The sequence below is a fragment of the Anser cygnoides genome, chromosome 6 (assembly GCF_040182565.1).
Source record: "Anser cygnoides isolate HZ-2024a breed goose chromosome 6, Taihu_goose_T2T_genome, whole genome shotgun sequence".
Classification (NCBI taxonomy): domain Eukaryota; kingdom Metazoa; phylum Chordata; class Aves; order Anseriformes; family Anatidae; genus Anser; species Anser cygnoides.
Genome location: NC_089878.1, coordinates 42,286,525 through 42,312,429, shown reverse-complemented (window position 1 = coordinate 42,312,429; position 25,905 = coordinate 42,286,525). Strand labels below are relative to the sequence as shown.

The following is a 25,905-nucleotide window of genomic DNA, read 5'->3' as shown; positions in this document are numbered from 1 at the left end:
CCACAAGTATACAGCTGTCTTCTGCCATGAAGCTCTTGTGCACATGAGCAACCCCAGTGATGTCCTCTGGTGTGGATTTAAAAGCATCCAAGAAAGAGCAGTATTTAGCATTTTGACCTTCTTAGGTAAAAAAACCAACTAACCAACCCACAAAACAAGAACTGATAGACACATGCTCTTTGTGCATATATTTAATGTATAAATATGCGAAGGACAGTATAGAAAGCGAAGGCAGCGTAATGACGCTTAGAATAAATCAGGCTGGAAGGAGCCTCATCACCGCCATTTGCAGTCCACTCTAATTAAGAGCACATGGGCAGATATGAAAGAAGTCATTTCCACGGCAGGCTGTATCAAGCAAGACCCTCAAAACCAAAGCTGTTAATAGTGCAGTAGTTGTGCTTTGATTTCAAGCTAGCCCCTGTTTGAAATCTAACTAGTGCCTGGACTCGAGAGCACGAAGTCTCATTTTTCAACTTCCTTAGATTGTAAGGAAGGCCAAGGAACCTGCTCCTCAATTTCTTCCAATTCCATATACTTCTGCTCACATAGAAGAGAGCCAATAAATCTGTAGATAATGATGACTGCAAGAGGAAAGATCAAGTCTCAGACAACCTGAATAGCTAACTTAATAGCTGATAGCAAATACTTGCCGGTGTGCTTATAGAACTCAGAATTTCATGGAGGGAGATAATACTGATCAATACCATTAATATTATGCAGCAAAAGTATGGAAAAACAAAAATGAGATTACTTCTGTCAAGATTCTAAATTTAATTATATCAGTGTAATCACAGGAACATAAATATATTAGCATGAGGATATTACAAGTCTGTTCAGTAAACAGAAGTAGACAGTTGTAAACAAACAAACAAAAAAAAAGGATATTGGCTTTCTTTTTGTCAGACACTTCTGCTCTCTGTAGCTGGATTTGAATCTAGGATTTTTAAATTCCCAGACAAGCAGTAATTCCTAATTCCATCCAAGACAAACTGGTGAAAATTAGGATGACTCAGAGAACTGACTTAATATATTTGATACTAGGGAAAACAAAAAATTTATTTTTATCTGAACTGCTCGGTATGCTAAATGAAAAATATTAGTAGAAAACAAAGAGCAGCCCAGGGTCTTAGAGCAGAAGCATATCCTTTTGTAACCTGTAAGATGGAAAAATCATGGCTGGTAAGAATGAGTTCAGTGTTTCTTTTGTTAACATTTCCTTAATACATGTCCCATGAAGGAAGAGAAAGACTTGTGGACTTGCTTATTTATACATTTCAAATATAACTACAGGAATTATTTGCTAGCTGTTTCCTTGGCAGCATCTAGATCTATTGATAGATTGTATCACTGTAATGATACTGTTAAGGTTAGATACTGAGGTTGCTTGAGACTTAACCTCGATCTTTTCCCTTGCAGTCATCAGTATCCACAGATTTCTTGGCTAGCTGTCTTCTTTGTGCACTGAAGAATGTGGAATCAAGTGATTTGAGGTTAGTCAGCAATGGGAAAATTGCCTGTTGTTGGCAGTTAATCTTTCGTCTTAAACAATGTGCAACACTGGACAAACTTGTTGAACTGCCTCTACTACCAACACCAGTTATTGACAACAGATATGTCTAATAGAGATCATGTCTTTTTTTATAATTCTTTTCGGAATACCACATTGAATTTCCGCATCGGTACCTCATGGGAGGAATTGTTCCTCTCTTTCTGTATGTATTGAGATAAAAAGATCCAAAACGGCCTCCCCCCTGCCCCTGTAAAATTTAAGACTCGCATTAATGATTACTCCATTATTATCTTTACATTGATCCTGTTAACGCTTGGGGTTCTCCGTTTCACAGTTCGGATGGCATCTACACCCAACTGAAGTTGAATCTTTTATGTTGCCCCCACAATATTCAAAAAATACTTCTCTAGCCTCTCGTTCACATACTACTAATGGGGACGGGGAAATTTTTGCCATTACCCTCAGCGCTTTCACTGTAGCACCCCACCTGAGCTATGCCCAGCAACGAAGGTTAATAAATATGCCTACTCTGGCTTTTCATAGTCTTATTTTAAATCATGCAGTCTCTTAAAAAACAAGCGCGTAACACCGCTTTGAAGAATGAAAGAACCGATTCCCCTTTTCCCTCTAGGCGGCGCGTTGATGGCTACTCCTTTCCTCAGCAGCCTGCCCTGCTCTCTCCGGGCATGTGCACGCCACTCGCCGTTCCAAACGTGCACCTGGTTTGCCATAAGCATTTAACTTGCTGTTGCCCCGTGGTTCTTACGTGGATAACTGACTCATTCAAAAGCTCCGCGCTGCCTGACGCCCGCACACCCTTTAAACAAGGAGCCTAAGTTGGATTTCACCGTACTTCAAAGAACTCTTGCCAATAAGCGAGCAGATGAGGAAACGCAAGCGCGCAGCGAGCCACTCGAGCACGAGGTCACCTGCAGCTGCTCTGACACCCGCAAGGCCCTACCTCCGGGCCCTACCTCCGGGGCAGGGCCATGAGCGCCACGATCCCGTAACCGAGGCGGGAGCGCGGCCTGTACCCCGCACCTCTTCGGGTGCTCGGCACGGGACCGGTGAGGGGCTGCCTCACGTGGCTGCCCGAGGTTAAACCGAGCTTGGCCAATCGCCGCGGGCGTTACTGGACGGCCAATCACCAGACAGCTGTGGGCGGCCCCGCCCCGCCGCGCCGGCCGTTTGCGCCGCGGCGCGTGGGAGCGAGCGGCGACGGCCGGTAACGGCGAGGCCGGGGCGAGGCCCCTTCCGAGCTTATGGCTGGGCTGCCTGGCCTCGGGGAGCCTCGGGGAAGGGCAGCGGCGGGCGGCTGGGCGAGAGCCCGCGAGGCCTCGGCGGCGAGAAAGGTGCTGAGGCGCCTCCCGGCGCGGGACGGCGGGAGCCCCGGTAGGCCTCGCCCTGTGCGCCGACACGGGCGGTCAGAAGCCAGGGACGAGGCCGAAGGTGGGCCGGAGGCCGCCGAGGGGCTGAAAGTCGCAGGGAGGCCGCTGGGTCTAGCAGTGAGCTCCGTGGCTGTTCCCCCGTGTGGTGTACCTTTGATGACTGTTGTTAGCTTGGTAAACCGCTGGAGCGTAGCAGTAAAGGAGACCGAGCGCAGTGTGCCTGGGTTATTCGAGTCTCGTGGGAACCACGGAGGTTGATTTTAACTTCGGCGTTTTGTGAACGCGTGCAACCTTCTATCTGTCGTGCGGTGGTATTCATATTTAAGTGGGATTTGATGTTGAACTCTAAGACAAAGTGCTTAAAACTTACTTTAGGGGTTACTGTTGGTGATGCTGTGAAAAAAGAGAAGGTGTAACTTCTAAGGGTCATCGTTTCACTTATCTTTAGATCTGTTTTTTTTTTTTTTTTTTGTCAAGAATAGCATTTATGGTTTAGAGGAAAACTGAAAGATATTAACTGGTTGATGTTGTCGTGCTAAGGACATTCTTTGGAGATCAGACCCCTGTCTTATGTATTTCTTTTTACTTACTGATACAGTTGGAAAAGCCGTTATCCCAGTGGCTTAATAGATGAGTCAGAGCCCTTTGATGTATTCGGTAGTCTTTCTTAAACTACTTCACCACCTATTGTAGCTGCCACATTTAATCAAATCAGTGAAGTTATCTGCAGCAGTGTAGTACCATGTTATGTTAAATAATTTTCTGAGAAGTAGCAGCAAACAGTGGCTTTTGTAGTGAAAGGTACCAGGAGTTAATTTGATCAAACTACTTGTATATCCTAGATGAATGGTGTCTTAGGCTGTTTTTTCCTTTCTTTCTCTCTTCATAAGCATATTTAAAAATATGCTTAAATAAAGTAATTCAGTTTCTTATCTAGGTTAGCTTTCTAGAAGTAGTTATTTTGTGTTATATATTTTCCATTTTATGGATAGTTCACTGGGTTCTTAAAAGGTAAGTGTGTGTACAGCGTCTTTAGCAATGTTATTTGCAAATGCACTTAGGATACACTTAGAGAAGATTTCGAAGCCTAATAATCTGAACTGCATAAGCAGGCATAGTTTGTGTGTCAAAACTAAAGGTTCTGTAGAAAACAGATCTTGATTAAAGCACATTTGGTTAACTTGAATCTGTTAAAAAAAAAAAAAAAACAGATACATTTCCAACGCTGTATTGGAGTGTGTTGAAAAGAAATACTGTGTTCTGTTTTAATAAACTAAAAATTAGCTGGACAATATGGATAAATTAAGCGTAACTTCAAAGGTAGCCAACTGCAAACTGTTATGCTATGGATAAAACTGTTCAAATCTTAAAACTTAAGCTAACGTATCTTTAATAGTTCAAGTGCTGCCTAAATTATTTTGTCAGTAAACAGGTATTCAGAATAGTTTGTTTCAGTGTATGTTATATGTCTGTAGTATGTAACGTGCTGTGCTTTGAAATTAAGTTCATGAACAATTAACAAAGCAAGCTGAAATTTTTGCAAGAGTTCTTAATCCTTGTGACCTGGCCAGATTCCAAGTTGGCTAATTACATAAGGTTATTTCCTGTTTAGCCTTAGTTACATGAGAGATGCCATCACTTCCTGTCCTAAACTATTGCGCAGTTTTGATGTCTGTTCTCTATCAGCTGTTGCACTCTGCCCTGAAAGTGCCACTTTTCACTGGTTGGTGTAATTAACCACAGATGCGCAGAATTTTGAGGTGGGCTTTTTTGAACTCACGTGGTTAAAGAAACAACAGGAGGAGAGGAAAATACTGCTTTGGTCGGAGAAAATTCAGCTTTGATTTTGGTTCAGAACAAAGAGAGCTTCGGGTAAAGAAAATTACCTAAGCTGTTTTGTAAGAAATTTAATAGAGGTACGTAGGGAAGGGGAAATGCTACACATCTCTAAATACAGAAGAGAAGATGGGAGGAAAGGCGCCTGATTTTTGGGAAGAAGATAAAGGTCTGGATTTGTAAGCTAATATTTCCCTGTCTTATTCGTTGTAAAATACTTAGAAAATGAGAATACCAGTATAAAGGGGATGTATTGAAGATGATTAAAAAAACAAAACAATACCACCAAAAACTTCTTTTAGAAGGTTATTAGTATAATTATTGAGATTAAACTGACATTGTTATTGCATAAATAGAATTATGAAAATATTATTTTTATTTATGCTCCAACCTTGTAGATGAGAAAAGATGTGAAAGACTCTGGAGCAGTTATGGAAGGCAAGGCTTGTGTATGAGACACTGCTAAAATGGAGTTGGCAGAATGAATCATTGATTTCTCTATCTTCTTAGAAGAGCAGAAATAGTCTTTAATAGTCGAGTAATGAAGTAAAAACAACTTGTAGCTGCTATTATCTCCACTGATTGGAGGAGTGCACTTATTAATAAGTGTGTTTGGTAAGTTGTGTGTAGTATGGGCTGATGCAGAAGCTCCATAGGAAGGATTTTTAGGCATTGATTGTGAGTGTGTGTTGAGTTGCGGATCCTCTGGAATTTCTTCTGTTGTCCCTTGTTCAGATCATCTGACTTCAAATCGATATTCTCTGCAAATATTTACAGTCGCTTTTCTGTGGATTCCTTTGCCTCAGCACTTTTGCAAAGCTTTAGAAAAACTGCCTGCGTACTGATTTTCTGCAATTAAAACAGGATTTCCTAATGGATGCTACTTAGAGTAGCGATCACATCAGTCCAGTTGAAAAGCTATTACATTTGTTTTATGTACTATGTAAACATATTTGTGCTTTTAAAGGTTTGGGGGGCCCTTTGTCTTTCTGACCTCATCATTACAGTGAGGAGAGTTACATCCTCATTTGACCATGCTGGGATGATGTCTTAAAACCGGGGGAGTAAGAGCATAAGGCCAGGAGTATTTAGGTGTATTAACCTGTATACATAGCCCTTGGAGAGTGATAGCGTAGTAGCTGTGGTGCCAAAAGTATCTGTGATGAGAGTAAACCCCCTAAACATAGAGTAAATTAAGCACAAAGGATGTGCTTTTAACTGGTTTACACTGTTAAAGCTTTTGAATGTAGTTTTTAAACACAAATTGCCCATCAGAATTGAATGATTTATTAAGATTTTTTAAGAAAATTGACCTTCATTTTTTTGATTAACAGCATACTTGGAATGTTAAACGCTTCTACCCTTCATGAGAGAAATAGCTAGTCATACTAACCTTGCAAAAACTTTTTCTTTGATGGTAACTTTCTACTGATCCTAAGTGAATGTCAAGTCTGTCCTAACGTATTTTATAATATAACATTTTATAATAATAAAATATGCGCTTGGTGAACCCTTCCCCAGGACAGCTGTTAGAGAAAGCGTATTGTAGAGTTTCTAACCTTCAGAGAGTACTGGATGGCTTTTTAAAACTCTTTCCAAGACTGTTATTTTCTTCAGGTGGATGAGAAGGTCTGACTGGAACAGGGTATCTTAGAGGCTCAGATACGTGTGAATGTTTTTGTCAGGCTTACCTTTACTTCGCTGACCTTAGCGCACAGCCGTGCAAGCAGATGAACTGTCACAGATGGAGGGTTGTAAAACTGTGCTGCCAGCATGTGAGTAGGGGGTGGGGAAGAGAGGAACCTCTTAAACCGGCTTTGCCTTTGGGGAGATCGCAACAGTGAACTCCATCTACATAGTCCCATAGGAATTTTGGGCTTGTCCTTCCAGACGTGTACGTATGTGATAATCTTTTAGCACATAAATGATCCTAGTGGTATCAGTATAATTATTCAAATGTATAAGGTTATATGCCTGTAAATACAAAGCCTCCTTTTTTAAATTTTTCTCCCAGTTCACCAATCAAATTTATGAATGCATTGGTGGGTACAAGTAGCTAAAGAAATAGTAATGATAAGGTCAATAAGCATAAGAAAAGACAACTGAAACTACAAAACCGTACTCTGATATTATATATATATATATATATTTATGGCACTTACACTGGAAGCCTAAAAAGAATTCCAAGTCTAAGTATGTTTGCAATTAATTTGTCATACAAAGAAATAAAAAGAAACAAGAACACTTTTTTTTTAATACAGTATATATGCTGCAGTTTGAATTTCTATCTTTTTTTTTTCTTTTTTTAATTGAGAATTACAGCTCTTAGTATTGCCAGGGAGAGAACAGCCAAATTTGGAGTCTAGGAACGCTTCTGATGTAATAGTTACTCAGTTTAAATACATTGGTAGCATCCACTAACAACAAATTCTATGGAATAACTGAAAAAAAAAAAGTCAATTTCTTTTTGTAAAATAAGAATTGTAAAATAATAATGAGTTTTGCAGTACTAAAACAGTTCTTTCCATTGTAACCAATGGAAAAAACATCTTTAACCATTTTGTGGTGTAGGCTATAAGATACTTTGTGTGACCTAAAGCTGTTCTGTTTGAGGGCAAAATTAATATTCAGTGCAATGAGAAGGACATTGCTCGTATCTTTTAATTTGACATCAGATACGTCACAGTGGTTTTAATTTGGATTGCTGACTTCACTTTGTGAAGAGAAGTAGTACGTCTTGAGCTCTGTGGATCTGTATTCAAGTAGATTAAATTCTGTCCTGCTGAGCATTACGGAAAACCGAGATTACAGAACACTGTCCAAACAAACGTCTGCTTTTCAAAAGATACTATGGTTTGGCTTATTGATAGAAAATATGTTTAGAATGGTTATTTTGAGTAGCGGTAATAAGAGTAGATATTAGAATTTATTTGAAACATTACAGGCAGAGATGATAAGTGTGTTTCTGTGTGTGTGTGTATATATATATATAGATAGATAGATAGATAAACCAGTAAATTTGGTAGCAAGTTATCTAAACCCATTGTTTATTTCCCCTTTTTATAAAATCCTGTTATCTCCTAAATGACAATATTGCCGTCTTGGAAAATGTATGAGTTCTTGATTCATAACAATCTGAGCAAAACAGCTATTTATTGTATTCATTCTTAACCCACATTTTTTTTCCGAAGAACATTATTAGCAAATTTTGAGGTTAGAGAGGTACTGACCCAATCAAACACGTACCGAGCTTGGCCTCTGAGTTAATTAAATATGGGTTAATAATATATTATAAGGAAATCATTGTCCTTATTACAGTTATTAGGTAGTTAGTCAAATTATAGCTTCAAAGGAATGCAGAGCATGGAGAACTCAGGACTAAATTATGCATTTGAACCTTAGGCCAGCTTTTACTGTTGAGACAGTTTGCTCCTAAGAGAAATTGTGTCATCGAAATTAAATGCCTTTCTGAGGATGGAAGGTTCCAGTTTTTAATGAAATTACCGAGTGTGGTGTAGTGAAATGATTAAAATCTGTATTCTGGGAACGTGGCAGAGAAAAAAAAATCAATAAATGTTAGCAAACCTGTGGTGCCTGATGTGAATCCTGGGAATGAAATAAACTACTACAAAAATAACAATTAAAAACATACCAGCACATTAATTTATTTAGCGTGAGTCTCATGAGACATCATCTTTGCTAATTTTTAGCATACATTGTACTGTGTAATGGGAAGCTTTCTTTTCTCCTATCTGTATTAGGCAGCATTTTTGCCCTTCCCCCAGTGTCCCTGCATCGCAATCATTGTGCTTGCACTTATTATGTTACAAATGACCGAGGTAAGGCTGACATTCTCATTGCATGCAAAAAGAGCTAGTCTGCCAAGCTTTTTTCCCCCTAATGAAGCAGCTTTGTGAAATCTCCCCATGTGTTAATACTAATGAAGATCCTTCAGCACAATTAAAATCGCAGCCAGAGGCTGAAGAGGAAACAGAAAACAATGGCATCTTTCTGCATATACATATTTCTTTGTGCTGAGATCAGCTTTATTTAGAAATAATGTTAATTTCAAAAATGCTCGTATGCAGCATTTAACCAGGCAAACGAGCCGAACGTATTTTTGAGTTCTGCAAATGCAATTTTAAGTAGCTCCTACTGAGAAAATGTACTCATTGCACTGTGGTATAACTTTAAGTCTGTGCTGTTATGGTTTATGGAGAGCAATGCCTTGGCTCTTGAAGCGTACTTTAACCCTGGCTGAGTTTGAGACTGTGCCAAAGAAAGAAAAAAGAGGATACCACGTGTGTAAATGGAAGCCGTGTTAGAGGGAAGCACAGGCTTCTCCTCTTTCATAAATAACCCTGGCTAGGCGGTTGCTTAACAAAAAACTGGCGTTAAAAAAAAAAAACAAAAAACAGAACAGGTTGTGTCAATAGCTGGTGAATTTTAAGCTCAACATAACGCGAGCTTAATCTCCTGCCCTTCTTAGCTTAGTTTAACGTAAATTTAATTTACGTAGTTCTCATGAAGTAAGAACGGTGAGCGTTGCTTCCACACGCAATCCCCGATTTGCTCGGCTTCTTGGAAATGTCTCCCCTTGGGGGAGACGGGTCGCCTGTTTGCCAGTCGATGGCCATTGTTTGTAGCGGAGCACCTTTGATTTTCTTAAAGCCTGCACTTAGTCTGCAGCGCGAGATGCCGCGGTGGTACTCGGGGCGGACTGCCGCGCGCGTGCCCCGGGCAGGCAGTCCGTCGCCAAAATCGGACCAGATGCGGGCGGGCGTCCTTTTGTCGCGCTTCGGCGAGCGACGGCCGCGTGCAACTTCGCCTCAGCGACGAGAGCGGCGCGGGGGCTGCGCCTGGCGGCCGGCCCGCAGCTCGCTGCCCCGCGGCCCCGACAGCCCCGGCCCGGCGCCGTGACGCGCCCCGCGCCTCCCGCTGCCGGCCGCGGCCGCGCGCGACTTTGGCGGGCGGCGGGGGAGCCGCGGCGTGACGTCACTCCCGGCCGGCGGGCCCCAGCCAACCTCGCCGAGCCGCCGGCCTCGCCCGGCGCCGCGCGCGCCCCCGCCCGCTCCGCGGGGCCGCGCGCGGCTCCCGGCAGCGCTGGGCAGGGGACGCCTTCCGGCACGCGCAGCCCGGCGCCGGGCAGAGCTCTCCCGGCCGCGGAGGTGAGGCGGCGCGGGGGGGGTGCGCGTGTGCGTGTTGGGGGTTCTCGGGAGGAGCCGGGCCGCGGCGCGCTGCGGGGTCGAGCCGCGGGGGCTTCGCGCGGGGAGCCTCGGCCGGCCCCCGGCCGCCTCGCCGCCCGGCCCCGCGGAGCGGGTCGCGCCTTTGTTGAGCGGGGCCGGCCGCGGCCGTGCGGCCCCGCGGGGCCCTGCCCGGGCCGGGCCGCTGGGACCGAGCCCCGGTGGAGGCGGCCGGCGCCGGGCGTCCCGCGACGGGGCGGGGGCGGCGGGGTCCCGCGCGGCTTCCAACTTGGCAGCCGGTGTCCGGCCGGGCCGCCCCGGTCACCTCCCTGACGGGCGGCTGCCGGCGGCCCTTTGTGTGGCGCGGCGCGGCGCCCGCCGCCCCTACCCCCCGGCGCTGCCCCGTGTGCCCCGGCCCCGCTGGCCGCGGCTGTCAGGCCCGACCCCGGCCGTGCGGGGAACGCCGTGAGGTGGGCGGCGGGGAGCCGGCGGCGGGCGCGATCACCGCCCCGGCACGGGCGGCGCCGGGCCCCCGCCTCCCCTGTGCTCCCAGCGCGGCCGAGGCCCCTGGGCGGCGGGAGGGCGGCGGGGCGCGGGGCCGGCCGGCCGGCGGCAGCAGCGGGGCCGGGACCGGGACCGGGACCGGGACCGGCCGGGAGCGGGAGCGGGCTCCGCCGCCGCCGCCTTCCTTTGTGCGCCTCGGTCCCTGACGGAGGGAGACGGGCAGCTGCGGCCCTGGACCGAGTTGTTGAAATTTATCCCTTTGTGTATATTACAATATCCTCCATTTTTCCTGCCCTCTAAACAACGAGCCTCTCGCCATCTTGGGCAGTTTTGTTATTCCCGAGTCTGTCCTGTCTGTCTCTTTTAGGGGGAATACGTGGAAACCCTGAAAGTCTTTCAGGATGAGACTCGAAGTTTAGGAAATGTTGCAGGGACAGACAGTGACGTCATGTAAAGTTTAAGGAGAATTTTTCCAACAGTGTGCACTTTTCCCCGGAATTCCTCCTGATCTCAACCACACTTTAAAGAGAAGGGTTCCTAGCTGAGCCTGCACGTCCAGGGAACAGTAATAGTGCGTTCCTTCACTACCTTTGTAACAGGTAGAGAAAAAATTATGATTTTGATTATTCCCTCCCCCCTCCCCCTCTTTTTTGTCCCGGGTTTTCAGTATTGAATTTCTAATTCTTACTTAACTGTTTGGTTGTTAAAAGAAAAAGTGAATCCAAAGTTATGTGAAATAATAATAATAAAATAATCCGGAGACTTATTTATATTTGTGGAAATTATTTATCGAAGGTGAAAAGCTTGGTCCAGAATCTTCCCTGAGGAATAAAGAGTTTCTAGCTGGGATGAGGAACGTGGAAATACGCGTTTTTTTCATTTTGATGTGACACATTTTGGGGGCATATTTGGAAGCAACAGATATTTTAAACTGTATTGTTAAAAGGTTCTTCTTGGAAAATATCTCTCTATATACGTATTACACGTAGTTTGGGTTTATGTTGCTTATGCTATATAACGTGGACGGTAAAGTGTAGTTACGCTGCTGAATTCAATACAAAAAAAATCTCTTTCACTGCTGGCTATCAGGACTGTGTCAACTGTTGAGAAAAGGGAAACAACAAAAGGTAGCGTTGTTATAATTTACTTCTCAGTTACACTTTTTTTTAACATTTCATAAAAGTTTCCATGGTCACATGGTAATTCTGGGTGAAACACTGCATAATTGATAAGGAAAACCTGTTGTAGGTAAAGTTCCATTTTTTCATTCTTTTTCCTGTACTCGTCTTACTTGCTGCATATTTACAGTAACACTAATGGGAACATGAAACTGCCTGTATTTCATTTGCATTTCCTTTGTCTTCAAGGGTGGGAAAAGCATTGACAACAGTTAACCTAGAAAGAAAGAGGAATAGCTGTTAGTACATAAAGACTTTTTTAACCAAGTTGGTATTGAATGATGTATTTAAGGTATCCTAAAGGTCATGTTGGAAGAAATGTCAGATATTTACCGCAGTGTGTGCCTTTTTTTTTTTTTTAATGCATTAGAAAGAATGGCAGAGTTGGCTTGTTTGCCAGCAACGTGAACCATGAACCTTAGGTAGATGGAAACGTTGAAATAGTTAAAAGCACGTAGAACAGATGGCTCTAAATTATACATGCAGCAAAGGTCTTAGACGTTGTGGCAGGTTAGAAATGGTGAGCAACAGAGGATAAGCAGTTTCAGAAAATGATAGTTACTATATGTGATGTCTTGTACCTGTAATAAACTATGTGCATACTTTTGTCACAGTGCTGCAAAAGCAATAAACTACATAAGAAAATGGTAGCTGAGGTAATTTTTGTAAAGTGTATATAGAGGAAACACTAAGAATTGTTAAGGGATCTCTGATGATAAAGAATTGTTGTTCTCTTCAAGCAGTTTTTTTTTTTAATTGTAGCAGTTCCTTGTAAGCGGTGGAGGATTAATATTGTGTTGTGTTGAAGTTCTTCATAAATGGAACCCTTTGGATAGTAAAAAAAAAAAAACAACTTTCTTTAGAGAATCTGTCAGTGCAGCCTTTTCAGTAGCGACTCAAAGTTATTTCTGAACGGCACAAAGTTTTGTGACTAATGTATAGCAGTAGTAGACTAGAACTGCACTGCTGGTATTTATCATTCTACTTTTTTTTAATTATTATTATAAATAAAGCTAAATCCCGATGTATTGGTTTCCTTTCAGTTCAGTGTTTTCAGAAAAAATACTTGTAAGTCATTTTTGTAGACCGTTGCAGGTTGTCAATAACATTGTAAATTTATTTGAACAGTGTTAGGGGAAAGACAATAGATGCTTTGTGATTCTGGGGAGAAAGATGTTTATGAAAATCAGCTAAGGTGCTTTGAATTTTCAAAGGATAAATTATCACTATTTTTTACATTATGCAGGGAATAAGCAGTGGTTTGTCATTTCAGTGGTTAGTCCTTATTTTCAGTAATTATTTAATCTTTATACTGACCTTACGGTGAGAAGAAATTGCTACAAGACTCATTTTTGTCTTGTGAGACGCTGAAAATGCCAATAAGAAAGTAATGGAAGTCCTTCTAGGGCCTGTTGCCCTTTTTCTCATTTTGTTTGTGTATTTATTATAGAACTGCAGTGTAAAGGAGCAGATGCTTTGGAAAACATCCTGATGTGTTGCTTTTTCTTATGGGAGTGTATAACTGTTCCTTCTGATGCATCGACTTGACAGCTGGTTGATTTCATGGAGCTGCTAAGAAGCCATTAGTGGTGTCATTGAATTGAAACAGAACAGTCACTCCCAGCTCGAACTGCAGTTGTTAGTGTCTTTGCAACTTCAGTGTTCTTACACAAGATGTGGAATATCACAGTTGCAAAGAAGGGGAGGTTCATGCTCTGTCTCGTCTCCCTGAATTAGTGGTAGGGAGGTATCAGTAGTACTTGACTGCTTTTAGTTTTATAAGGTGCTTACCATGGCATATGCAATACTGAGGGCTAAGATCTGATGTGTTGTGAGGCATAGTTAACACAACCAAAAATGCAATGTCTTCTATGGACACACACTGATATATTAAGAGCATCCCTCAGTTCAAGTTACTTCATGGTTATATTTTTGTCCCTAATACAGGTTTCTTTCAAGGCCTTTTACTTTCTTCTTGGTGCTAAACAGGAGGGGGAAAAATAAAGTAAACCTCTAGAATGTAGTTGTTTTTCTCAGAGAAAAATGTAATAGAGACTTGGGATAAAGATGTAACAGTATTGAGCATCTTTTTTTGAAAAATGAGCAACATGTCATGCCATGTTTTAAGCTAGTTCGTGTTCATAATGATGTCAGTATTTCTTCTAATGGCAGGCATCAAGGACAGCAGTGTTTTTTGTGATTGTTTACTCTAGATCATCCTAAACATTGACAAAGTGGAATAAATGTATCAGTCAAGTATTTTAAAGAAATCAGATATTTCTGATGAGGGTTGCATTATGCGGAATTCAAGATATAGGTAGAGTTGATCTTTCCCATTTCACAAAAAAAAGTAAATGAAACATCCTGTGTTGTAAGAGAGATGTATGTTTTTTTTTTTATGCTGCTACATTTCGGATTAAAAGTCATTTTACTGTGTTTTTACTGTACAATGGTTGAATGAAAAAGTGCATCTTTGTTGGGGGGGCTGAAGTCATTTCCTGCTTACTCTTTGGGACGAGGAATGGGATCAAGGGTACTGTATTAGAAAAATTAGAGAAAGTAAATCCTCCCCAGCCAATTTTACCTGCTTTAAAAAGAATCGGCCAGGGGTGAGTCACCACTTCTCATTCGAGTTTCTTAGTACTTTTGTGAAGGTGAGAAAGTATTGGTTTCACAGTTAGACTCTGATGTACGTATGGATTTAGTCTTTTACCACCATCATAAGAAGTTGATGGTAGAGGTGAAAGATAAACTGTCTTCACTGACTACTCTGTAGCGTGACTGGTAGGTACTTCGCGAAAACTGAAATGCCCATGGTTTGTTAGTTTGAGAAGTTGCTACTTGATTGCTTAAGTTGACTGTTCAAAAAAATGGGACCGTATTTTCATCTGGTCTCTGCAGAATGATGATGTATTTTTAACCTTAAAAATAGTTTTTACCTTAAAAATGTATGATTAAGAGCCCAAGTAGTAACGCAGAACATCTAATACAAATAGCACACCACTTCATATAATAGATGAGTTTGTTTTTACTTGCTTTTTTTAACCTTTTCTCTGCCCTAAATTTACACCTACATAATGCCCTGGTCTTCAGACATTCTTTACCAAATAACTAATAAAAATACTCAGTGTTCTTTTTAAAGTACAGACTTTTCCTTTCTAGAAAGAAAATAAACCAAAAAATACCTGATTTTACAGTGTAATTTCTTTCCTTTCCTCGAGAAATAGTGACTATATTGCTGCAGTAGCATTTAGTGAGACCACCAGGTGAAAGAAACGCTCCTGGTGAGGAAGTCGTCTTGTTTGCAGTTTTATAATGTAGCAATAAGGAAAGGAGGTTTTCCCTGCTTACTTTAAAAGAATCAATTTATGCATTTGACATAATACCTAATAAAAAAAAATCTTTTATGTTTATGTGGATGTTTTTCAGATCGGAGGGGAAAAGACAAATATCAAAGAAAGTACCCGTTCTAAAACTTATCTAATGGCAGGTGATATCTCAGATGAGTCTCTGAAAAGTGTGGACTTGGAAAAAAGATAGATTGGGCTTGTCAGCGTCCCTGTCCTTTCCAAAGGGCGATGCTTGTTGTCATTGACACGAAATCTTCCCCCGTTGCCTTCCTACTCACGCCCATCAGGGCCTCCTGAACGTCCTTTGCTGGGTTTAAAGGACACATGGCTCTTTTCACTTGATGTAGGTCAGGCATTGTAAGGAACTGAACGAGTTAAGCCTTGGTAGTTTGCAAGAAGAGATTGCGGAGATTTAGCTAGACCCTGAGGGGGGCATCACACAAAACCTTAAACAAGTAAACATGTAAAGGCACCACCTGAAAACGTTATCTACCTGATGGAGTGTTTACTATTGTGAATAGTCCCATTGAAACCGATGGGACTGCTGAGTGTAAGGACTCGTCACTGGAAGAGCAAGTAGGTTCAGAAATAATATCGTGACTGTCAGACCATGTCATCATCTTGGAGCCTCAGAACTTCAACTCTGGAGCTGTTGGAAGGGATAGCAAGGAATTTTCTTTTATGAACAGAAACCCTTACTAGTGTGCTCTTGCAAATTAGAGGCAGCGTAAGCTAGATTTTCTTCAGAATGTTTATTAAATATGATGATACAGTGGTACAAAGCACTCTGCCTAGCTGTTGTTGATTTGGAATCTATGAAGATTCAGTCTTGGATGAGAAGCTAAAACTTTGAAATCTTCTAGGGAGTTTTTTTTTTTTTTTTTTTTCCCCTTCACTTAGAATATGTAACTAACAAATCTTGATTGTGACATTATTAATCAATCTGTATTGAGAAACTTACGCGTTTTCAATGCTGAAATATTCTATTAAACAGTGTATTGCATTTTATCAGATTATTATTTTAAAACAGTGGTTGTTGGGGGGTATCCAAATATAATCAGCAAAAAAAACCCCATAACCTCCTCCTCAGTCCTCAGTGTTTTCTTGCACGAGAGAAATCCAGTTTGATGATGATTATTGCAGCGGTCCATCTGATGTGTAGTGACGTAATTGTGTGGATTTTGCCCCATTTTCTGTTCTTACACTTTTCCACAAGGATGCACTCATTAATCAAAGATGCTGCACTCCTGCTGAGGGCAGAGAGGTTCATCAAATTGGCAGCCAGTTTGGTGTAAAGAACGGTGTAGTGAAGCTCTTAATGTGCTGGGACATAAATAAATTTAAGGTCTTTGTATGCAAACCCTGGAGGTTAATACTGTATAATTCAATGTCCTGTCTTTGTTTTTATGATTGATGTTTTAAAATGTTTGAAGCATGATGCGAGCCTAGGAGGTCAGGGCTGACAATGTGGTTGGCTGAAGCAAAGAAGTGTCAGCTTGGCTGAGACTTCGTGAGTGCTGCAGAGGTTTTCTTTTTTCTTTTTTTTTTTTTTCCTTTCCTTACTTTTTGCTGGGAGATAATTGTTGTATTGCCTGAGCTGTTATAGGAAAGTTCTAGAGATTGACAACCCCTGCTGTGATAATGGACTTAGTGCATGAAATGCCAGTAGCGTTGTCCTATTTGTTCTGAAGCTTACTGCCGTTTGTATCCTTAACGGAGCTAACGTGTAGAACAAGCCAAAACTACTGGGATTTCTCTGTAGAAATAGTGCTGGGGTTTGGCTTTAACATGGACTGCTTTCATATTCATAATTTAAGAACAGCTGGTTAGAGCAAGCACATAGTCATTTGCAAGCTATTATAAACCATTCCAGTCACACATGGAGGCTGTGATTGAGGTTTTTTTATTGATCTACCTGCATTTGAAATATGGTCACTGCAGCCACAGAGGCCTTTCATTTCAGCCAAGCTTGCAACACAGAACAGCCTCAATATTAAATATTAAATTCTAAGAAAATGCTGAATAAAATGATAAAATGTGAGCTTTAGAGAAACAAAATGTAAGGGTCAGCAGTGACGCGCGTCTTAAATAACAATTGTTTATGTAAAGCAGCCTAAAAAAATAACATCAACCAACTGCTGTAGTCCTTTGATTTCTTTCAGTTTTCCAAATAAGAAATCATTAGACTTATCCAAGGTTACACTGGTAAAACTAATAGCTGAAATATGCGGTTTTAATGCATTGTGTGCCCAGTGCTTTTGGAGGGAAAACCAGAAATATGAAATGTGATTATATTGCGCAAAATGGTGGTGTAATAAGCGCAGCCTGTGGAGTATCACACAGAAAAATTAGTGGATATATTAAAACTGACAATACTGTTTACATGGGTAGGATTCTCTGTTTTAATGTTAAATATAAGTACTTAGAAACAATTGCCAGTGGTGACATATAAGCTGTCTGTGTTAGTAAGTGTGATTTGCTGTTGCTGCTGCTGTTTTAATTCCACTTTTGGTATTCCTGTTTAGAAATAGTGAGGCATTACCACTAGTTTTTATGCTTAGGTTTATAACTTTTTGGTATCTTTTGTTACCTTTGTGATTGGGTCTTCTGAAGGGGAAATTATATTTCTGAATGGCTGTAAAAAAAAAAAAAAAATATTTCTGAACATCCTTAGTTCCTGTGGGAATAAGAGGGCGCCCCAAATGCTCACTTCCATACATATTTTGATCCAGTATCTTCCGTAGGCAGAAATGGTTGCTGAGGAAAGATGTAAATAAATTCTTACTTTGTATGTGTGGAACCAGGAAGATGGGAAGCCATTAAGGAAGGTTCCTTAATGTGTTAGACAGTCAGTTAAAAATAACTGGAGGAGGACATACAAGCCTGAAAGATGGTCTAGTTTTTCAAGCTGTATTAGTTGATTTTTTAAAAGATACCATCTCTCCCTACAGCTGTGGTTTTTTTTTTCTCTTTTAAGTAGTTATAGCACTTTAAAAAAGTCTAACCATAAGAAATGTCAAGTAGTGTTTTTCCATTGCAGCACTGATCGTTTTTCATCCTTGGATTTACCCTAAAGCTTCTCATTGCTTCTTTTCGATGTTGATGAAAGAGCTAGATCAGAGATAATAGTTAAGACTACATCTGTGTGGTTTAGGAGAACAGTGAGGCAGAAGAGCAGAGTGCTCCATAGTTCCATTATAAAGCACAGTTTTAAGAGCTTTCAAAGCAAAGAGAATTTGTCTATCTTCTTACTTAGCTAGTCTAATATTAGAAACAATAGGGTGCCCATTTTTTCTCTTTAAGGGAAATTACTTTAAGTAGGGCTCTAAAGAAGTGAAATGGATGCTTTGCTCTTTTTTTTCTTTTTTTTTTTTTAGTGGAAACACTGAATGGGAGTAGTCTACTTAGTAATTGTTGACAATCAGAAAACAGTGGACAGTAACTGAAATGTTCTCACCGTTTTGTGGGTATAAGGCAGTGCTGAAAGGATACTGTCCCAAGGAAAGCGTGATTGAAACAATTGTCTGAGAAGTGGGAAGAAAGTTGAGATCCATTTTCCTGTATAAAAACAATGAAAGGGTGTAGATTATTGTACTGTCGAATGGCATAAAGATAACGGATTTTCTTCTTGTGTTCAAAGCATTTGTGTATTAGGAGTACTGAATAATTTGAAAAAATTACAGCGATACATTCCAGCAATTCTCCATCGTTCTGACGCCTTAGTAGAGAAAACTCTCAGATTGGCAATCGTACCTTGAATGTAGTGGAGAAAGATTTGGAACATGGGGTTTAAGAAAAGTGGGTGGATGGGACAGCAATTGCTGTCTTTTTAAGAAGTGCTTTCAAATTTTTATTCCTAAGACTTCAGTGTCATCTTCACTAAGACAAATGCATTTTTGAACAAGAGTGGTAAGTATTGATTCCATAGTTAGTATTGTCCATAGGGTTAGTTTTCATGAGCTGTTTCTTATGACTGTATGAAGTCTGTTGATCATGGAATGGAGTATTCAAACAGCATGCTGGGAAGGGAGGGAACTTGTAAGATAAAACTAATGTGAAGGGCACTAACTAGTAACTGCAATTGTTACAAGTAATTGCTTGTAAAAATGCGCTATTTTCCCTGGTGTAAGGAACTAAAAGGAATATATTATGCTAGTAACTTCTTTTTTTAATGGTGTATATGGCAGCTTGGAATACTTCCTTGAATTTTTGGAGAGGTTTTCTGTATGTCAACCTGTTCCTGATTCCTATTAAGATATATTGGTGATGTGTTGACAATTCTTGCAGATCCCAGTAAACTTTTGGCGTTAATTGTTATGTTGTTGTGGATATACAGCATATTGCAAAGTTTACTATGTTGATATAAGTGGTTTAGCCAGAGATACAATTAAGTGTAGACTTTTTTTTTCAGTTGTATAAATTAATAGTATATTTTGAGACATCTGTTAGTAACGTAAAGCCTGTATCATCCAAACAGGCGCGTAAGGGGGGCAACTGCCCTTTTTTATTTCTTTGGCTGTAAGTGCTTTATTTATATAATTTATTGTAGTTTTGGTATCTTGTAGAGTGCCTAGTATAAATACAGGAGCAGTCACCTAGTGCAGTGATCTGTTTTGTCTGTTTTAGGAGAAGTTTAAAATGCAGTTTAGTGGGATCTCTAACACAGTTAGGAAGGCTGAGTGACTTAATTTGCTTCATACGTTGACCTCAACGGAACTGGCCTGCATTCTATTCATTTTTATAAAACTTGGACTGGGAGAAGGGTACATTCTTCAGTGTTTGTTTTCCCTGTTGCTTCCAGCAGCATAGGCGATAATACTTGAGTGCTAGTTTAGTTTGGTAATGTATGTAGATCTTCATCGTGTTTTATTTACATACAAGAATTTTATTCTTTAGCAGCCCCTACAAAGTTTCCATACGTAATTTGAGTGATTCATAACTCAATAAATCCCTTATGGTTTACTGCAGAAGTTTGAGTAAATTTTAAAGAGGTATTTTGGTGCCAAATTTCAAATGTTTCTTTATAACAGTCACTTAAGAACTTTTTAGGAAAAAAAACCCTTGCAAATTTCTGTGGGTGACCCAGCACAGAAGGTAATACAGAAATAGTAAATCAGTATTTTTGGTTGAAAATGTCACTGCAAGTTGTAGTATGTTGCTTAGCGTGAATTCTGCTGCTTGTGGAAAGCAGTGACCAACAAATGTTTTTTTCAGAGTTGTTTCAGAAGAATTTTCGAACTATACAGAATAGATCTTTCTGAGCAAAAGTTGCATTTTTATGTTAAGATTCAGTCAGACTCAAGATACGCATTGTGAGCACTGTGTAAATATAGCATTGGACAGATGGGTAGATCTGGTAGAGTTCCTACCAGCCTAACAAAGGAACAGTGTGGAGCAGTTACCTATATTGTCTTATGTTACTTAGGAGGTCAGAATGTTAAGGTAGAAAGGAAGATTCATGTATCGTTTTGGATGTATGGTGGTGTACTACTGTGTTGAAAGGTTTCTCTGGCTTGGTAAGAGGGGATATTTGTTTGTATGGCTAATCTTCAAATTTTTCATGCGTATTTTTTAATTCTAAGGTTTGTGATAGTTTACTTGGAGAAAAAAGGATGATCAGTAAATGATTGGTACCTGAGTTGTTGAATGTAGCTGTGGAAGGACATTGACAGAATCAGATAATGCCTTTTTTTTTTTTTTTTTTGTCGAAACTAAAGTGTTCCCCTCAAAAAAGGGGGAAAAGGGTTCTTTCATTTTGTGTCTCTTTAACCATCTTTTCAAGAAGTTAGTTTCTTTTGCGGTTGGCGTGGTGATTGGGCCTGTCTAGCCCTGAGCCCACTGGCTGTGACTTATTACTCTGCAGTATCATAATTGAAGTTAGATACTACTTGTTTCTTGAAGATCCATACTTACAGTTATGGTGCTACTGGACAAAAAGATGCCAAATTGACTCTAAAATCTTGTGTTAAAAAGAGTAAGGGGCATCAGATTGCTTCATGTATGTGTGTGTGTATATATATATATATATATATATCATAGAATCATAGTGTGGTTAGGGTTGGAAGGAACCTTAAAGATCATGTAGTTCCATCCCCCTGCCACGGGCAGGGGCCATAGAATATCTGAGTTGGAAGGGACCCACAAGGATCATTGAATCCAACTCCTGGGTCCCCAAACGATCCCTCCCTCCCCCCCCCCCCCCCAAATAAAAAAAATCAGACCATGTGTCTGAGTGCCATGACCACTGCCTGTCCCAGTGCCCAACCACCCTCTGGGTGCAGAACCTTTCCCTAACCCCCAGCCTGACCCTCCCCTGTCCCAGCTTCCAGACAACTGGGACCTCTCCAGATTCCCAAGACGGTTGAAAAGTAATTGAGAGAGGCCCCACAATGACATCAGGCAGGTCAGTGAGTACTCTGGGATGAATCCCATCAGGCCCCATGGACTTGTATGCATCCAGGTGGAGCAGCAAATCCTGCACAAGGTTGGGGTTAACTGGGAGTTTATCGTTCCTACAGTCACGGTTCTTCAACTCATGGGCTGGGGTGGGGTCCCAGAGTCCGTCACTGGTGTTGACGAGACGAAAAATGCATTAAACATCTGTGCTTTGTCGATATCCCTGTTTTTGAGGCGAGCGTCCTCATCAAGTATCAGACCAATGTTTGCCCTGGTCTTCCTTTTCCCATTAACATACTTAAAAAAGCCTTTTTTATTGTCCCCCACACTGCTGGCCAGCTTCAACTCTAATTGAGCTTTGGCCACCCGAATTCTCTCTCTACAAAGGCGAGCAGTATCCCTGTAGTCCTCCCATGTCACCCGACCTTGCTTCCAGTGGCCATACACTTTCTGCCTAAGCTCTTGAAGAAGATCCCTGCTCAGCCAAGCCATCCTTCTGCCCCTCCCGATTGACTTCTGAGATTTTGGAATTGCCTGTTCCTGTGCTCTTAAGAGGTGGTGCTTAAAAACCGACCAGCATTGATGGACCCCAGTGTCTTTAAAAGCAGTTTCCCAGGGGACCTTACTGACTAGTTCCCTGAGCAGTCTGAAGTCTGCTCTCCTCTAATTCAGAGTTGAAGTTTTGGTGGCAGTTTGCTTCCTGTCACCAAAGATTTTGAATTCAACTACCTCATGGTCGCTATGGCCAAGGCAGCCCCCTGTCACCACTTCACCCACCACACCCTCCAAGTTTACAAGCAAGAGGTCCAGAGGGGCACCTTCTAGTTGGCTCTCTTAGTACCTGTAACAAGAAGTTATCATCAGGGTGCTTCAGGAATTTCCTGGATTTGCTTGTCTCAGCTATGTGATATTCCCAGTTGACATCTGGCAGGCTGAAGTTGGGATGCCACCCACTTGATCAGGTTGCTCAATTTTGTAAGAAAATGTTGGGTTTAGTGTGATGTCACTAAATGCTTTATGGAGTTTGATTTAAATTCTGATTTATTCATAAAGTTTTACTCTGAAAAGATAACAGCCACGTGCAGATCAAGAGTAAATTAAGACCTTCCAGAATGTGTTTTCAAACCACATACTTAAAATCCATGAGATCCATATTGATTTCTTTTATTGGGTTGCCTGTCTTTACAATAAGTGATGTCAGAATTTTTGATGGCTTGTTTAAAATGCGTGATTTTTCTTCTAGTGAGGTAATTTGAAACTATTATAGTTATACTCTGGGCTGAGTTTTTCTGTTGACAAAAGAAAGTTTTACCGTGGTGAAGAAGCACTATGCTTATGGAGAGGTCAGAATGAACTCAAAGAGTCCCAGGATACAAAGTGGCTGCCTGAAATTCATCACAGGTTAATATGGGGTGATATACATGGAGCAGAGAGAAGCGGCCATCACTAACTAAACACGCACAGTGATGCATTCTAAAATAATTACCTGAAATCACATAGCAATATTGGAGTTGGTGCATTGTTCGGTTAAAAGTACCGGTTGAACAGCAGTCAAAATGCAAATGTGACACGTTGCTGGGTAAAGAATAAAGAACGGAATGGAAAACATGTAAGCTACTGCATTACTTCAGGTCACCTTGTGTCAAGTAGGAGAAGAAAAAGCAAATAATACCGAAAGGAATCATCAGTTATGGAATGTTTTCCATATAAGATGAGAGTAAACAGTTGTCTTCATCTTGGGCTATGTGACCAATTGCTATAAACTCATACTTGGCATAGAGGAAGTAAATAAAAAACAAATTCTGGACATTTCAAGTATGACTGAAATAAATTATTTTAACTAAAATCACCTGGTGAAACAAAACCCGATAGCTGGTTAACATAAAACAAGAGCTAGTGCTTTCCACGTCATGACTGGTTAAATTGCAGGATCATCCTTGGATGCTGTAGTGATGAAAATTGCAATGTACTTAGAATGATCAGGTAAGTTAATATAAGGTGTCTGTCAGTGGCTGCTGAACAGTGATTCAAATGTCATGTTACATTTGTGAAATCATTATACTTGTGATTTCGGAGTGGAGGATCTGTACCTTCTTCATTCAGAATTACTGTTGCTGTTTATATTGTTCTTATAAATGTTAGTGTGGTCTTTGGTAACTTGTGTAGATGAATTAATAGATGCCAAAATATAAAAATACATATATGATCCTAATAACTACAGAGATTTTAATTTTAATTTTTATTTTTAATTTAATTTTATTTATTTTTTGTGAGGGATTGAACTGTAAACATCTTTGGCTTGTGATCGTTTACCAGGTTTCTTCAGTCATCTCTAATTGTCCTGTCCTTCAGTTTTGGTTCCTTACTGTACTCTTTTGCACTGAGTTTGTTAACGTGCATTCTTCCATTAACATGGTACAGAATAATTTTAAGTAATGTAACTTCAAACCTTACAGATTTTTCCGATATTCCTTTTCTTCTCTATACCCATGTGTGTCTGTGTCTTAGGTATATCACATGTGAGGTCATTAAGAGGTTTGCAACACTTGTGAGCTTAGTCCCCACCCAGGACGTTCCAGTATTTGTTTACCTTCGAGAGAATTGGACAAGATGATCTTTGAAGGCCCCTTCTGACTGAACTGTTCTATACTGATAGCTCCACAGAATCCGAGAATGGCTGAGGTTGGAAGGCACCTCTGAAGATCATCGGGTCCAACCCCCCCTGCCAAGCAGGATCACCCAGAGCACGTTGCGCAGGATGGCATCCAGGCGGGTTCTGAATATCTCCAAAGAGGGAGACTCCACAACCTCTCTGGGCAACCTTTGCCAGTGCTCGGTCACCCTTCCAGTAAAGAGGTGCCCTGTCATATTGAGATGGAGCCTCCTGTGCTTCAGTTTGTGCCTGTTGCCTCTCATCCTCTTGCTGGGCGCAACTGAAAAGAAACTGGCTCCACCCTCTTGACACCCTCCCCTCAGATATTTATACCCATGGATGAGGGCTTCCCTCAGTCTTCTCTTCTCCAGGCTAAACAGGCCCAGCTCTCTCGGCCTGTCCTTGTGTGACAGGTGCTCCAGTCCCCTCATCATCCTGGCAGCCCTCCTCTGAACTCGCTCCAGTAGTTGTATGTCCCTCTGGTACTGGGGTGCCCAGAACTGGGCACAATACTCCACGTGTGGCCTCACGCAGGGCCGAGCGGCTGGGGAGGATCACCTCCCCTGACCCGCTGGCAACACCCTTAAATAAAGCCCAGCATCCCCTCGGCCTTCTTGGCCACAAGGGCACATTGTTGCCTCCCTCCCGGTCAGCCTGCTGTCCACCAGGGCTGCCAGGTCCCTCTCTGCAGAGCTGCACTCCAGCAGGTCAGCACCCAGCCTGGACTGGTGCTTGGGGTTATTCTTCCTAGGTGCAGGACCCTGCACTTGCCTTTGTTGAACTTTGTTGAACTTGAGGATCAAAGGAGAAAGGTGCTCAGAAAAAAAATAAGCCCATGAAAAGGCAGTTAAAAAATAAACAGACCAAAGGAATCCTTTATGTTTTGCAGTATTGTACTGGCAGAGATGTGATTGCAGTTTTGTTCAATCAGAAGCCTCATTTCTTTTTTGTCTTGAGCCAGTGGCCAGGTTTAGCAGTGACTGGGTGTAGTACTCGCCGAGAGTATTGTAGATGTAATCTCCGCTGCCTGTGGCAACTCGAGACTGAGCTGCTCAGAAGGAGAAAAATGGAGAGAGAACAAAAGCAATTTCTGTTCTAAAATAGGAGCTTGGGACAAGCCCATCGATTACGGTGCCAGATTTGCATGAGCAAATGAATGAGGACTATGCGTATGGCACAGTACGTGTGTTCTTATATGGGGTGTGTGTGAAGGATTTTTGCTGGGTGATGAATTTCAATGCTGTGCAGATTCTTGTATAAATTAAGAGTTTGATGCTCCAGATCATACTTCTGTAGTTATTTTTGCAGACCTATTTTTTGACTTCTCTCCTTCTGCTTATAATTTTGTAGTTTATATTTATTAGTGTTTTGGAGTACAGACATCTTTTTTTTTTTTTTTTTTTTTTGTGAGTAGCACTTCTACCTAAGCTGTTGTTTATCCTCTCTATTTGTTTTTCCTGCTACCATGTGAGTTGCCATGGGAGCAAAAGCCGAACTGGGAACCAGCAGCCAGCAACTGAAGTTGGGAGGATTCTGGCTTAGTTTCTCCTTCTCTTTCCATGGGAGCAGATGTTTTAGAAGGGAGGATAACATAAATACTTAAATCACTCTGGCAACTCTCACTTACCTTTTGTGAATCATCTGACATGGAAAAAGAGCACTTAAGAACGATGTTTTCATTCTGAACGTCAGGGCAAGGCCGTGAGTAGTCAGATTAATGTGTCAATAGAAAATGTTGAAAAGCAGCTTCATTTTAGCTTCTGGGAAATGATTTCAGGATTTGATATATAAATGTGTTCTCTTAAAAAAGATTGTATGCCTTTCCATTAAATCCTAAGCCCAAACATTTTGGACTATGCTGCATGTCTCCAAAAATATCTCTCAGGCATGGATTTAGGTAACTT

The 25,905-nt window shown here is 41.3% G+C and overlaps 1 protein-coding gene across 19 annotated transcripts in view; it reads left to right on the top strand.

The window, feature by feature from the left end:
* Positions 1–2,719: 2,719 nt before the first annotated feature.
* Positions 2,720–25,905, top strand: part of BAZ2B (bromodomain adjacent to zinc finger domain 2B) — a 142,822-nt gene continuing 119,636 nt past the window's right edge. For 7 of the 19 annotated variants that reach the window (XM_048054000.2, XM_048054015.2, XM_048054003.2 and 4 more), the window contains exon 1: positions 2,721–2,905. In XM_048054000.2, the coding sequence (XP_047909957.1) occupies positions 2,776–2,905 (130 nt within the window). In that variant the 5' untranslated portion in view covers positions 2,721–2,775. Of the gene's footprint in view, positions 2,906–9,758; positions 9,906–25,473; positions 25,703–25,905 lie in introns of those variants that run through there. The other 12 variants (XM_048054016.2, XM_048054014.2, XM_048053997.2 and 9 more) reach the window with 9 other exon arrangements.